General features: G+C 50.1%; 1 protein-coding gene across 1 annotated transcript in view; it reads right to left on the reverse strand.

Annotated features, from left to right (window-relative positions):
• The window catches only part of GALNT6 (polypeptide N-acetylgalactosaminyltransferase 6), a 272,909-nt gene that overhangs the window by 160,872 nt on the left and 97,295 nt on the right, over nt 1–14,742 (reverse strand). The window contains exon 2 of the mRNA XM_069653399.1: nt 5,103–5,683. Coding sequence (XP_069509500.1) covers nt 5,103–5,614 — 512 coding nt within the window. The 5' untranslated portion in view covers nt 5,615–5,683. The remainder of the gene's footprint in view (nt 1–5,102; nt 5,684–14,742) is intronic.

The raw sequence follows: 14,742 nt of genomic DNA on the forward strand, positions 1-14,742 counted from the left end.
AATGTGCTTGGTTGGAGAGATCAAGCAGCATTGAGAATATCACTAAATCTATGTGAAAAGGAACCAGTGTTGGTAAAGAGCAGCAGTAGAACTGGAGTAAGAAAGAATGTAAAAACAGACACCAGTGATGTATTTAAATGCGATTGGGGTTATTAAAAAATTATGCTCACAGGATAGTGGTGAAGCAAGGAGCAAGACCTGTAGCGCATAACAAGGCTACACCTATACCTTTCGCTTTAGTGGATAAAGTACTTGAAATGGAGAATGTTATTGAAAAAAAATTGAGTCGTCCCAATGGATAAGCCCCATTGCAGTGGCAGTGAAAAAGAACGGCAAGTTGAGGATTTGTGTGGACCTCAGAGGTGTGAACAAAAAGGAGGTGGACAAATATCCCCTGCCCATCATTTCCGAAATGTTGAATTGTATTGACGAGCGGATACATTTACCACCTTAGGCTAATCTAATAAAATGCATTTGATAAGTCTTACTGAAGACTGTAGAGACCTCCCTGTGTTTATCACACCATTTGGATTGTACCGATACAAACGGACGCCATTTTGTCTGGCCTCTGCGGCTACAGTGTTACAAAGGGTTATGACCCAAGTACTTAAAGGGGTTAAAGGCACATTAGTTTACCAAGATGATATTGTGTTTGGATGAGGGGAATGTGAACACGATGAGGTTACAGAGTGTGTTGCCCAGGTTAAATGAGAAGGGATTGAAAGTAGAGGGGAGCAAATGCAAATTTAAAGAGGCAGAAGTTGAATATTTAGGACATGTGGTTAGTGGAAAGGGGTATATACCTAAATTAGAGGCTATTAAGGCTATCCAAGAGGTACCTGATCCCAAGAGTAAAGAACTCAGATAGAAGTCACAAGAAGTCTTTGTGAGTACTATAACAAATGTGTACAGAATTTTGCCAGCATAACAGAACCCAAGAGAAGGTTGCTTAAAAAGGAAATCAAGGTTTGAATGGGATACGGAGTGTGGGGAATCAGCAGAATGCATCAGGAAAAGCATATGTGAGTCGATTGAGCTGGGTAGATTTGTGTTTGTCAGGCAACTAAAATTATCTGTAGATGCTATTGGGGTTGGTTTAGGAGCAGTTCTTTCGCAGATTTCTTAAAGTGGATGTGAGAAGCTCATATGTCATGCGTCGAGAGCAATAAATGACAGAGCAGGTATTCTGTGATTTAGAGAGAAATGCTAGCTTGTGTTTGGGCAGTGAATTATTTTAGGAATTATGTATGGGGAAGTTAGTTAGTTGTTTGTACTAATCATAAACCATTGGTGGAAGTGTTATTAGTGCGAGGAATGTGTTATGCATCCCCCAGAATGGCAGATTTTGAAGCTACAGGATTATCACTTTGAAGTGAGATATGTTCCTGGGAAGAAAAATCAAGTAGCTGATTTTCTTTTGAGATTGCCTCTGGACATGGAAGAGGTAGTACAGAGTGAAGATGTGGAAGGTGTAGCTGTGGTTGTGGAACACTTCAAGAGAGAAATGGATTCAGGAAATTCAAGGGGATGAAGTGTTATGTAAACTCATTGAATATACTAGAAATGGTTGGCCTGATAAGCGACTAGTAGACAAAGATGATCGTCAATTTTGGGAAAGTAAGGATGAATGTTCTTTGGAAGATTACTGTTGAGAGGAGAGAAATTGATACCACCCCGGAGTTTGCGAGAAGGATTAACAGATAAATCCCATCAAGGACATCCCGATTCCTCGGGCACTAAACACAAATGTCCGCTCCAAGTATTGGTGGCCTGGAGTTGATCTCATGGTGGACAGGTTTTTGAGGTGTTGCTGGCCTTGCCAAAATTGTGATAAGAGTTGCAGGGTGTTGAAAACAGCAGCTATTAACATGCATAGGCCAGAACAGCCATGGAAGCAGATTGACATTGATATAGTGGGTCCTTACGATAATTTAGCGAGTGAAAGGGAGTCTTTGATTGTCATGGTGGACTATTGCTCTAGGTGAATGGAGATCAAATTGGTAAATAGGATTGACACTCATGAAATTGTTAGATTCATGCAGCATGAGTTCAGAAGAGACTGATATCCTAAGGTGATAATTGTGTGCAGTTCAGAAGCAGAGATGATGGATTTTGCCAGATTGGTAGATATTGAATAGAGATTTTCTGCCAATTATCCCCAAACCAATGAGTTGGTGGAGAGATGTAACATAATTGTGGAAACTGTGGAACAAGCTTTGAGCAACAATATAGGTCAGTTGAAAGGGCTTTGAAGGAGAAATTGTGGAGCTGTAGAACATCAGTTAGAGGTGAGGCAGGAAAATCACTGTTCAAATTGATGAGGTAGGGAACTCAATACAGTATTGAATCCAGAATGGGTAAATCATAGGAGATTGAAGATTAATGACGATAAGAGTGGGTCACAAGGAGACAGCAGCCCTGTAGAATGGAAGTTGTACCGGGTGATTGTGTCAGAATAATGAAGGGTAGGATGCGGAAAATGGTGAGAAAGGGCATGTCGAAATACTCCAAGCCTGTGAGAGTCAGGGAAGAATTCAAGAATGCAGTCAGGATCCAGGATGGTTCTATATGGAATTTAGATCGTGTAAGTAAGTGGAGATGGCAAGGAGAGACTGAGAATTGATGAAAGAAAGAGGAATGCTATTGAGTTATTTGAAGAAGAAGGAAGACAAGGAAGTCTGAGGAGAAGAGAGCAAGGAAGTGTATCCACAGGAATGGGTGTGGATAATGTGAATGAGAGGACCGATATATCAAGGGGTAGGATTAGGAAACTTCCAGCATGGTCCAGACACAGAGAGACACAGAGAGACAGGAGAATGAAAGGTGGATGTGGAGGGAGCGCTGGGTTGTCAGTAAATAAAGACTCTTTAAATCCATTTTGAGTCTCACCTTGTTATTGGATGGATACCACACTGGGTTACTTACCATTAGCCAAAAAGTAAAACTGAAATGTGATGGCTGGAAGGTTTCAAATCATTGATAACCGCTGCCACAGCTCTGGGCAACCCACCAGAGCATAGTTTTTCAGTCTGCCAACCCACTACAGAAGGGGAAAGCCCATATGCAAATCATGCTTGGTACCACCCCAAAAGAGGAAATCCAGCCAGAACTGCTAAGTCACAATTTATCTGCATGAGATCACAAGCATCTCAAGACATGTTTCAGCCTCATTGGGCATCAGTGAGGAGTAACATAGATCTGTAGGCCCAAAAGGCTTTTATAGGAGTGTCGTCATGGAGCTGCTGCGGTTTACATTAAAAAAAATAAATGTCTGCAAATACTGTGGGTTACTTAACAAATAAGCAAAACAGAAAGGTGAGGACTGGAGGATAACCACCAGAAAAGCTCTGGGCAACCCTCCAGACCATTGTTTTTCGGGTTGGACTTGTGTTGGTCAGTTGCTATTTCCAGTCTGTGGCCAGATACATTGGAGGCACTGGATGTCTGCGCTTTGGGGTTTAGGACTCTTCACGATGCTCAGTCTATTTACAGTTTAACCCGCGGGATGTACAATAGTCCAGGACCAGGTTGTTGTGTTGGACGTCTGCTTACATTCACAGTAATTTGGTAATTGGGGACTATACACACAGATAAACACTACATATGGTGATCCACCCTTGTATGAGATGTATATCATATTACAGTGTCATTGTAACCATATTTTTCTTAGTGTACTGAGGAACAATGCTATGTGATGCCACTTCCAGTTTTGTCAAGGGGTGGCTTATGTCATCACTGCCTGTGGTGTCAATTGGGGCCGGGGTTCAAATGATATCAGTTCCTGTGCTGTCATCAGTGGTCATGCGATGTCACTTGCTACCCTGGCATTTTTGGGAAATTACATTTCTGGACAGCCCCCCGCCCCTTTTTGCTAAGGTTTTGTGTCATTTTCCCATTTTTGATTTTGGGTTGATCTTGAAGTTTCTGCTTTCCTTACCTTCCTGTGCTACCTTCTCTTGGTCTCTCCATCTACCCATCCTTGATGAACTTCTTTGTTTAAAGGAGTGGGTGTGTGTGTGTGGAATTGCAGCTGGTACCCAAGCCGAGGCGCCAGTCTTGGAACCTTAAAACCTTCCTCTTAGAAGCTCCAGAAGATAGAGCGCGGATTACCTGCAGCTTCACTCCTTTCTGTTACAATTTCTAAATTCAGAAATTGAATAGTATTTTTTTTTTTTTTTATGGCCCAACTGGGTCAGTGCTTGTTCTCATCGTTCACCCAGAAGTGTTTGATGACGATGGTGTATCACTCTTTGTAAAGCATAAGAATTCATATGGTGATCTACCAGCCCCTCCCACATGTATGCATGTGCACCCACAAAAATGCACATACTCCTTCAAAGATGGCCTCCAAAATAAAGTGGTTTCAGCCACTTAATATTTTAATACTGCCTACATCGCTAGGAGCCCATGGTTTTGGTCGCTGCAGTGTGAATCAATTTTTCTAAAGGGCAGAATGGCCGGGATAATGGTCTGCAAGTCAATTCATTAGATTTCTGCGGAAGATCTTACACTGACTTGGTAGCTCCCACCTGGGCTTACCCTTCCGAGAGATGCGGCCTCCAGAAATCAGATCAGGAATTCATGATTTTTTTAGAGTGTGAACCTAACCCTTCTACTGCTGATCAAGCCTGCGATGTGCCTCAACATTTCCAGGGCACTTCGTCCCCCCCCTCCAATGACTCCCCACAGCCTCCAACTGCATTGTTATGCTGTTCGGGGACTAAATCTGTTCATGGTATAGGGGGTGTTGAGCTGCTAACACCAGCCGAATGCCAAATTAAAGTGTGACCAGATGTGTTTTTGGTGCACTGGGCAATGTTTGAATGGATGGAAACATCAGTTTAAAGTCAAGATGAATTGAGGGGGACGAGAGGTCTGCTGGGAGCTGCGAACAGAACAATTGAGGACCAAAGGAATTGGATCCTGTTACTCATGCCTGATGGTTGCCTGATGGTTGCAATAGGACAACAGGCCCAGGCTACACTCATTTGAACCCCTGGCTCGAAAATAACAGCTGACAGGACTAATCATTCACAAGCATGTATTCATTTAATCGATTAGTGACCGAAGCGAAACGTTAATTGGGGATAAGAAAGACTTACTCAGGTGGTCTGCTGTCCAGTCCAAGGGACCTTTGGAGAGAGATCTGCCTACTTGCAAACTCGTTGAAACAATGCTTCTCATAACCCCGGTCCTTCTCCTTGGTCTCCTCCACCGTCCAGTCGTCCTTCTTGAAAGCTTTTCCATCAGCTCCAGGGCTGTTGGGGTCTTGTGGTGGCCGTTCCATGAAGGGCTTCAGTTCAGCCGGCGTGTAGAAGCCAGTCAGGCACATGTTGGCGTTGGGTTCCTGCACTTCCTGCTGGACAGGGGCGTTGATCTGGAGCTTGGGCATAGAGTCCCGCAGGTTGTTCACTGCCCCCATCATGATGTCCAGCACTTGATCCTTCTTCACCACAATGTTCCTAAGCCACGGGTCCTCCTGACTCCCGGTCATCATGTCCCTGTGCATTAAAAAGAGGAACATCACAAATATCACTCCCACCGCAGCCAGCTTCAGGGGCCCGTATCTCCGCAGCAGCATCATCTTCAGAGATGCTTCCACTTTCCTCCACATGGCCGGTGGGTGTCGGTCAGAGCCACTCTACGTTGCAACGGTCCAGCAAAACCTTCTCTTGCCCAAATACTGAAAAAGAAAGAAAAAAAAAGGAAAGGTTAACAATTGGGTTGGACCTTAGCCCTAAGCCCCCCCATCAGAATGACCCAGAGGTAATCGCATTTACATTGTGTTCCTTAGAATTGCCCGTACCACACACTCCAACCCGGAATAAAAAACAAAACAAAAAACAGCACCAAAAAAACACAAAGGAATATATATATATATATATATATATGTTTACTGCATTGGGCTTTCTATGAGGTCACTGAATTCTGAATTGTGTCAAAAGCTCAGAGAACTCGGCATCAGCATTCTAGAGCTCAATGTTCCAGACTACCTCAGGGTCCAACAGCTGCTGGAAGGCCCCTTCCGCTTAGTAACTCTTGTTACATCACACACAGAACAGTCCTGTTCATTTCAGAAAGTAGTCACTCGTTTGTGGTCCTCCCTTCTTTTTGGGCTGACCAAGGAGAACTTTACCCTCCCCTCAGATGTCTTGCTAAATTAAATTGGCCCTTAAACTGCAACCCTAGTTTTGAGCATTAAAACATTATTGGACTATAGTTCCCTGCAGTGGCATTTCACAAACATCACTGGGTAGTGAAAGAGACCTAGGAAATGAGGTCACTGGATTGTGGTCCTAGCTCATGGGACGCAAAATGTCTTAACACCTTCCGTTGATTAAGAAGCCAAAGCAGGTTAATAAACAAATAGCACGAACACAAGATTTAAAGGGATCCTTAATTTTCATAGATCAGCAGACAGATTGAATAAATCACAGAAGGGGTGCCGGGGGGGGGGGGGAGTGCAAAGCAGTCGACGTGTGTAGCAAGCAGCAGCCCAGTGGCGATAGCAGAATGCGTCATCAAGGAAGGGAAAACACCACGACCAGGTAAGCTTCAATGTGGCACCCCGGGGGCAATTCCACAAGAGGACAACGAGGGGTATCTGGGGTGGACTATGACTAAAAGAAGTTTGAGGGAGACCTATTGGTGGCCCGCCATGGATGGCGGTGTAGACCTAGTGCTTGGGGATGGTGTCCTGTGTGCAGAGCGCAACCTGTACATCCCCTACCGATTCCCTGATAAAGTTTGGAGTTAGCCTTGGGCATTAGGTGGCCGGTTGGGGGAATGGTGAGGGGTACATTCGGCTTTTGATCGATTTTAGCTCGAGGTGGATTGAATTTGTACTGGTGGGGACTGTAACTACTGAGAGGGTGGTGAGGTTTTTCAAGGACGTTTTTGACAGGGAGAGGGTCTCAGAGCATAGTCACCGATAATAGAGTACAATGTGTGTCAAGAGAGATGACAGATTTTTTTGAGAGGCATTCAGCATCATAGGACAGTGTTGTATAACCCCTGCGCTAATGGTTTGGTAGAGTGCGCCAGCACATGTGTGAAGGAGGTGGTCCAGTTGTCTTGGACAAATGGGTTGGTTTGGAGGACTGTGTTGATAGATGCGGTCAAGGCGCACAGGGTCACAACCAGCAGGATAACCGGGTGTGCACCCTTTGAGCTCATATGGGTAGGTTGACTGGTTCGTTAGGTTTTGGCGCACAGTCAAAGCTAGATTTGGAATGGGTGGGGATGTTGGTGAGAGAGAGGCAGAAGGTCTCTGCGGACAAGCAGAACATGGGGTGTGGGAGTATGGCACATTGGTACGGGCTGCAGTTGCGTGCAAAACCAGCAGATGGGAAGTCCTGCAGCAGCCTGCCTCTGCCTGCGGAAATCCCTCCGTCAGCAGCCAGCCCTCGGCGTGGCTCCCAAGTGCAACCAGCAGGTGCTCACGGCCGCTGGCATAAGAAAAACTAGGCCTCACTGCTCACCAGGCCCCCAGTGAGCCCAGCACCTCCGTTGCCGCCGGCCAGGGCGCAGCTACCACTGCAGGCTTGCCGCACATAAGGCAAAGCTACCCAGCTGCACACTGCCGGGTCCGCTACCGTGGGGCGCCTCCCCGAGATTTCATTGGCAAAATGTAGTATCAAGGAAGGGAGCGGAATAAAGAAATTACACCACGACCAGGTAAGCTTCAATGTGGCACCCCATGGTGTATTCCACAAAAGAACAATGGTCCGCACGAACCCAGCTGAAATCAACCATTCTGAGTTTCCAAAGGCTACCTTATATGGCGCCGCACACGCAACAAGATAACCACAGTTGCTAGTCCTGGCACTCCTCAAATGGCATTCTTGGTCCCCACCCATTGGCATCTCGCCCTTCAGATGCTTGTAGCCCCACATCCTATGATTTCACCTAAAGCCCACCATCTTCCCTTTCTGCTCTGGGGAGTACCATCCTCTCTCTCCCCTGCACAAGCACGAGAGTCACTTGTGGTACGCACAGGAGGGTGATCGCAGAGTGATGACATCATAAGAAAAGGACAAAGTATTTCAGGGCTTGAAATTGTCTGGCTCGGGGAGCTATTTAGCTCCTGGTTATAGCCAAGGGGAGCCTGGTTAGCTTGAAAACAACACCTACCAGGAGCTACTTTTGACTCCTGTGGCAAAAGGTGCCATACAAAATCTAGCTATTAAGGTTTGGTAATGTATATTAAAAAGACGTTAAAGAAAACACTTAAGGGACATTTAGAGCATATTGAATGGACAAAAAGTTAGTGTTTGCATCTTGCAAAGTTAGATTTGCTGCATACACTGAACTAACTCCTGGTTTCCCAGAGGTAGCTCTTGCCCAACTGGTTATGCCTGATACCCAGGAGCCGCTTTTTGCTCCTGGTCAACAAATCCCAATTTCGCTCCCTGCAATGTATGACTTTCCGATTGGTGGGATAGGCAGACACAGATTTTGCAATAAACCAAGCCAAACAGGTACTACAAGAAGTAGTTTAAAAATCCAGAATTCACAGGGAGGAGTAACGCTTCTGAAATAATTGTCAATTCACAGGTAGATCATGGTTCCGATAGAAATCCAACAGCATCATCATCTCGGTTGTCACAGGGCTTTGTGTTGAGGTGGGGGTAGGGGGGAAAGAGTGTGGCGTGGGGGGGGGGGAAGAGTGTGGCGTGGGGGGGGGGAAGAGTGGGGCGTGTGTGGGGGGGGGAAGAGTGGGGCGTGTGTGGGGGGGAAGAGTGGGGCGTGTGTGGGGGGGGAAGAGTGGGGCGTGTGTGGGGGGAAGAGTGGGGCGTGTGTGGGGGGGGAAGAGTGGGGCGTGTGTGGGGGGGGAAGAGTGGGGCGTGTGTGGGGGGGGGAAGAGTGGGGCGTGTGTGGGGGGGGAAGAGTGGGGCGTGTGTGGGGGGGAGAGTGGGGCGTGTGTGGGGGGAGAGTGGGGCGTGTGTGGGGGGAGAGTGGGGCGTGTGTGGGGGGAGAGTGGGGCGTGTGTGGGGGGAGAGTGGGGCGTGTGTGGGGGAGAGTGGGGGAGAGTGGGGCGTGTGTGGGGGGAGAGTGGGGCGTGTGTGGGGGGAGAGTGGGGCGTGTGTGGGGGGAGAGTGGGGCATGTGTGGGGGGAGAGTGGGGCGTGTGTGGGGGGGAGAGTGGGGCGTGTGTGGGGGGGAGAGTGGGGCGTGTGTGGGGGGGAGAGTGGGGCGTGTGTGGGGGGGAGAGTGGGGCGTGTGTGGGGGGGAGAGTGGGGCGTGTGTGGGGGGGAGAGTGGGGCGTGTGTGGGGGGGAGAGTGGGGCGTGTGTGGGGGGGAGAGTGGGGCGTGTGTGGGGGGAGAGTGGGGCGTGTGGGGGGGAGAGTGGGGCGTGTGGGGGGGAGAGTGGGGCGTGTGTGGGGGGGAGAGTGGGGCGTGTGTGGGGGGGAGAGTGGGGCGTGTGTGGGGGGGAGAGTGGGGCGTGTGTGGGGGGAGAGTGGGGCGTGTGTGGGGGGAGAGTGGGGCGTGTGTGGGGGGAGAGTGGGGCGTGTGTGGGGGGGAGAGTGGGGCGTGTGGGGGGGGAGAGTGGGGCGTGTGGGGGGGGGAGAGTGGGGCGTGTGGGGGGGAGAGTGGGGCGTGTGTGGGGGGGGAAGAGTGGGGCGTGTGTGGGGGGGAAGAGTGGGGCGTGTGTGTGGGGGGAAGAGTGGGGCGTGTGTGGGGGGGGAAGAGTGGGGCGTGTGTGGGGGGGGAAGAGTGGGGCGTGTGTGGGGGGGGAAGAGTGGGGCGTGTGTGGGGGGGGAAGAGTGGGGCGTGTGTGGGGGGGAAGAGTGGGGCGTGTGTGGGGGGGGAAGAGTGGGGCGTGTGTGGGGGGGAGAGTGGGGCGTGTGTGGGGGGAGAGTGGGGCGTGTGTGGGGGGAGAGTGGGGCGTGTGTGGGGGGAGAGTGGGGCGTGTGGGGGGAGAGTGGGGCGTGTGTGGGGGGAGAGTGGGGCGTGTGTGGGGGGAGAGTGGGGCGTGTGTGGGGGGAGAGTGGGGCGTGTGTGGGGGGAGAGTGGGGCGTGTGTGGGGGGAGAGTGGGGCGTGTGTGGGGGGAGAGTGGGGCATGTGTGGGGGGAGAGTGGGGCGTGTGTGGGGGGGAGAGTGGGGCGTGTGTGGTGGGGAGAGTGGGGCGTGTGTGGGGGGGAGAGTGGGGCGTGTGTGGGGGGGAGAGTGGGGCGTGTGTGGGGGGGAGAGTGGGGCGTGTGTGGGGGGGAGAGTGGGGCGTGTGTGGGGGAGAGTGGGGCGTGTGTGGGGGAGAGTGGGGCGTGTGTGGGGGGGAGAGTGGGGCGTGTGTGGGGGGGAGAGTGGGGCGTGTGTGGGGGGGAGAGTGGGGCGTGTGTGGGGGGAGAGTGGGGCGTGTGTGGGGGGAGAGTGGGGCGTGTGTGGGGGGAGAGTGGGGCGTGTGTGGGGGGAGAGTGGGGCGTGTGTGGGGGGAGAGTGGGGCGTGTGTGGGGGGAGAGTGGGGCGTGTGTGGGGGGGAGAGTGGGGCGTGTGTGGGGGGGAGAGTGGGGCGTGTGGGGGGGGAGAGTGGGGCGTGTGGGGGGGAGAGTGGGGCGTGTGTGGGGGGGAGAGTGGGGCGTGTGTGGGGGGAGAGTGGGGCGTGTGTGGGGGGAGAGGGAGTGGGGCGTGTGTGGGGGGAGTGGGGCGTTTGTGCGGGGGGAGTGGGGCATGTGTGGGGGGGAGTGGGGCATGTGTGGGGGGGAGTGGGGCGTGTGTGGGGGGGAGTGGGGCGGGTGTGGGGGGAGAGGGGCGGGTGTAGGGGGAGAGGGGCGGGTGCGGGGGGGGAGTGGTGTGTGTGTGTGTGTGTGTGTGTGTGAGTAGCTTTCATCATGTGTGTTGCCTGTACCAGGTACCAGTTTACCATGCTGCAGTATTTTTACATGTCTTTTAAACTGAGATGCTCATGACACGTCACCATATTTGACCTGAATACTCTAGTGTGCCATAACCAAAGGATGGGATCAAAAGTTAGAGGAAAGTTATTAATTTGTAGACATAAATGTTTTGTTACCTTACATATGGTGTAGCTATTGCGACTCCGTAATCCAATAGTATGGTGAAAAACTCAACACCACGATGTCGTCTCCAATCTAGGAGTTCCTGAACTGGAAGGCCTGAAGAGTCCCAGAGTAGTGAGGATATAACTGCCAGCACTGCCCGGCACACAACATTAAGCATTAGCTGCAAGTTCCATGACTGCACGCACATCCCTCCCTGCTCTTAATCCCTTGTAGCATTTAAGAAAAATAAATGAAAAACAGAAATGGCAAAACACACTGCAGTTTGTATCTTTCCACCGACGGTCCATCGCGCTGCACGCGATATTCATAGCACCCCCGGTGCAGGATCGCAGACAGCTCGAGACATCCACAAACGAGCAAACAAGTTATTAAAGCTGCCCTGGAAATGAGTCACGCAGTCTGCAAACGGGACACACAAGACCGACGGACCCTCCACTGAGAAAGTCTACGGCTAGTTAAAAAAAACAAAACCCTTAAAAATAGCAGGCATTGGCAATGCCAACAGTTTGGGCGTTTGTATACGCATGGACAAGTCATGTGACAGGCACTGCCACAGTGGCATTAACTGGCATCACTGGTGGCAACTGAAAAATTGTGAAAATGCTGGGGGAGATATTGACAGCGTCTGGAAAATGCCAAATACATACACACAAGTGAAAACAGTTGACTTTGTCAATACCCACGGAGGACATGCACAGCACTTTATTTTTGAGTGACTGAAGGCAGACCTGGTTAAGACATTTTGATTACACCAGTAGCACGTTAACAGCTCCAATTAAGTAATCAACTCTCAGAAGACTGCTTTCAAAAAAACACCAGCATGCACTTCGAGCGAAAGTTGATGTTAAGTCTGGATTAAAAAGTGTTCCCATTAGGTGGTGTTTTGGGTGGCGAGGGGCAGGAACCAAGAGGGAATTGTTTTAGGGATTGGCATGGCCATGGGCAAATAACCAATTAACGTCTACGAGCGCCTTGTCCCCTCTCATACGCTCGTGATCCATCATAATGACTATGCCTGTAAGGCTCTGGGAGCTGTAGTCTAGAACAAGTGGCGAGCCAAAAGGTGGCAGTCTCTGGGATTGCTTTCCAAAGGCATGTTTGGGCGCAGCTTTGGGTTGTGCTATGACATGGTCCCTAGTCGAACTCGGAGATGGATTTATTCAGATTGCTATTTTAGTCTCCTGCCCTCTCCTGGCTTCATGTATGCTTTCCATGTTCTGACACAAACCAAGTTGAGACCTGCTTGGGCTTGCTTTGTCCGACTTCTAGAGGGATCCATACCAATCAAGAAAAGTACAGCCACAAGACCACCCGAATTCTGGTCCTTTAAACACTTATTCAAGGGTCTGGTTCGTTTACCTGCCAATTTCACAAATGCACAGAGCATATCTCCACGAGCAAATGGATCCTAGAGTGCGTTGGATGCCTACATGTTGTCCATTCACCGTTTGCAGTCTGTCCTCATCCAATGGTAGAGAAGAGCACGTGGTGAGGGGGAGGAGCAGGCCATGATCTAGCTCATCCCAGATGAAAGAGCGGTTTCACAAGTGGTCACAGAACAGCTAACCTGCATCATGGGAGCACATGATTTGTCGGTGTATGCACTATCCATCCCAAACTGCAGGGAGTTCCTAGTTCGAATCAATTGTGGCTCTGGAAGAGCGCTCTCTCAAAGCCATGTTGCCTTAACATACACTCACTGGAAGTCCTCCCAGCTCTCCTGCTCAGTTGTGAAACTTCTATTCGTGTCCAGGGGAAGTCACGGCTTATCTGGCGAGCAAAGGAGATTCCTTGCAAAACACCTCGCCCATGTTGTGCAGAGTTACAGAAACACAAAACTAAAAATCAGGCGCACACACATGCTTGCAATTTACCGGAGTCCAGAGTCTAGAGGAGTGATCGGCACATCAGAGAACATGCTTAGTGGGGTCAGTTGTCAGGACCACAATGGACCAAGGAAATCACCCCAATTCTGGAAAGCAATACCCTAGAGCAGTGTATGGAATTGACAGATCCCAAGTAAGGTGTTCCGTTAACCTCTTGGCATCTTAAAGGAACGCTTGCTTGCTTTTCATAATCACAACTGAAAATGGCCTCCTACTTCCTAGTTGCTTGAGGGGAGCTCAGGTTTGCCTTGGTTGACTAGGGTCTTGCAGGAGCTTGCTTCCCCGCCTACAACCTCTAGTGGCTCTCACCAGTACAAACTAACCACGCCTTGCAGATTTCCATTCCAACTGGCCAACTCCCTCAGCATGCTCAGCTTCCAGGACTACACAAAGAAACAATCCTAGGGAGTCAATGAAAAAAGATCAATCCCCTCCCGCCCCTCCTCCCCAACATGGCGATAATAGCAACCTTATTGTGGCAAATTTCGCTCGACTGTCTAGTCACTGCATGGTTTCGGCCAGCATTTATACATGGATTGCCAGAACAGCCCAGCTTTCCAAAAGCCCGACTTCTTTTGCACTAGGTCAGAAAAGGAGGCAATCTGCGGCTTCTTTATCGCTGCATATTGCATGGATGGCACCAACCTAAAAGCTAAAGAGTGTGGCAGCGGGAGAGTCCATCAATGGCAGTAGGGCCAGGATGATCTCGATAGCGCGGGTTCCAAACCAGGCATAGGAAGGGACACACACACACACACACACACACACACACACACGTACATGGAAGACTTGGGGAACGCTGCGGTATACGCCTTCTAACGACATTCTCCGGGGTGCCCCCTAAACCATGGGACTCTTGCGTGGGTACCTTGGTTTTCTGCTCCCCTTTATCCTCTCGCCAAGAGACCACCCCCTTTCTTGCATCTCCCCTTATCCCTACTATGCTGTAAAGCGAAGCATGCATCATAACACTCCCAGTATCTGCTCCCCTTTATCCTCTCGCCAAGAGACCACCCCCTTTCTTCCATCTCCCCTTATCCCTACTATGCTGTAAAGCGAAGCATGCATCATAACACTCCCAGTATCTGCTCCCCTTTATCCTCTCGCCAAGAGACCACCCCCTTTCTTCCATCTCCCCTTATCCCTACTCTGCTGTAAAGCGAAGCATGCATCATAACACTCCCAGTATCTGCTCCCCTTTATCCTCTCGCCAAGAGACCACCCCCTTTCTTGCATCTCCCCTTATCCCTACTATGCTGTAAAGCGAAGCATGCATCATAACACTCCCAGTATCTGCTCCCCTTTATCCTCTCGCCAAGAGACCACCCCCTTTCTTCCATCTCCCCTTATCCCTACTCTGCTGTAAAGCGAAGCATGCATCATAACACTCCCAGTATCTGCTCCCCTTTATCCTCTCGCCAAGAGACCACCCCCTTTCTTGCATCTCCCCTTATCCCTACTATGCTGTAAAGCGAAGCATGCATCATAACACTCCCAGTATCTGCTCCCCTTTATCCTCTCGCCAAGAGACCACCCCCTTTCTTCCATCTCCCCTTATCGCTACTATGCTGTAAAGCGAAGCATGCATCATAACACTCCCAGTATCTGCTCCCCTTTATCCTCTCGCCAAGAGACCACCCCCTTTCTTGCATCTCCCCTTATCCCTACTATGCTGTAAAGCGAAGCATGCATCATAACATTCCCAGTATCTGCTCCCCTTTATCCTCTCGCCAAGAGACCACCCCCTTTCTTCCATCTCCCCTTATCCCTACTCTGCTGTAAAGCGAAGCATGCATCATAACACTCCCAGTATCTGCTCCCCTTTATCCTCTCGC

The sequence above is a fragment of the Ambystoma mexicanum genome, chromosome 3q, assembly GCF_040938575.1.
Source record: "Ambystoma mexicanum isolate Mex_15411 chromosome 3q, UKY_AmexF1_1, whole genome shotgun sequence".
Taxonomy (NCBI): Eukaryota; Metazoa; Chordata; class Amphibia; order Caudata; family Ambystomatidae; genus Ambystoma; species Ambystoma mexicanum.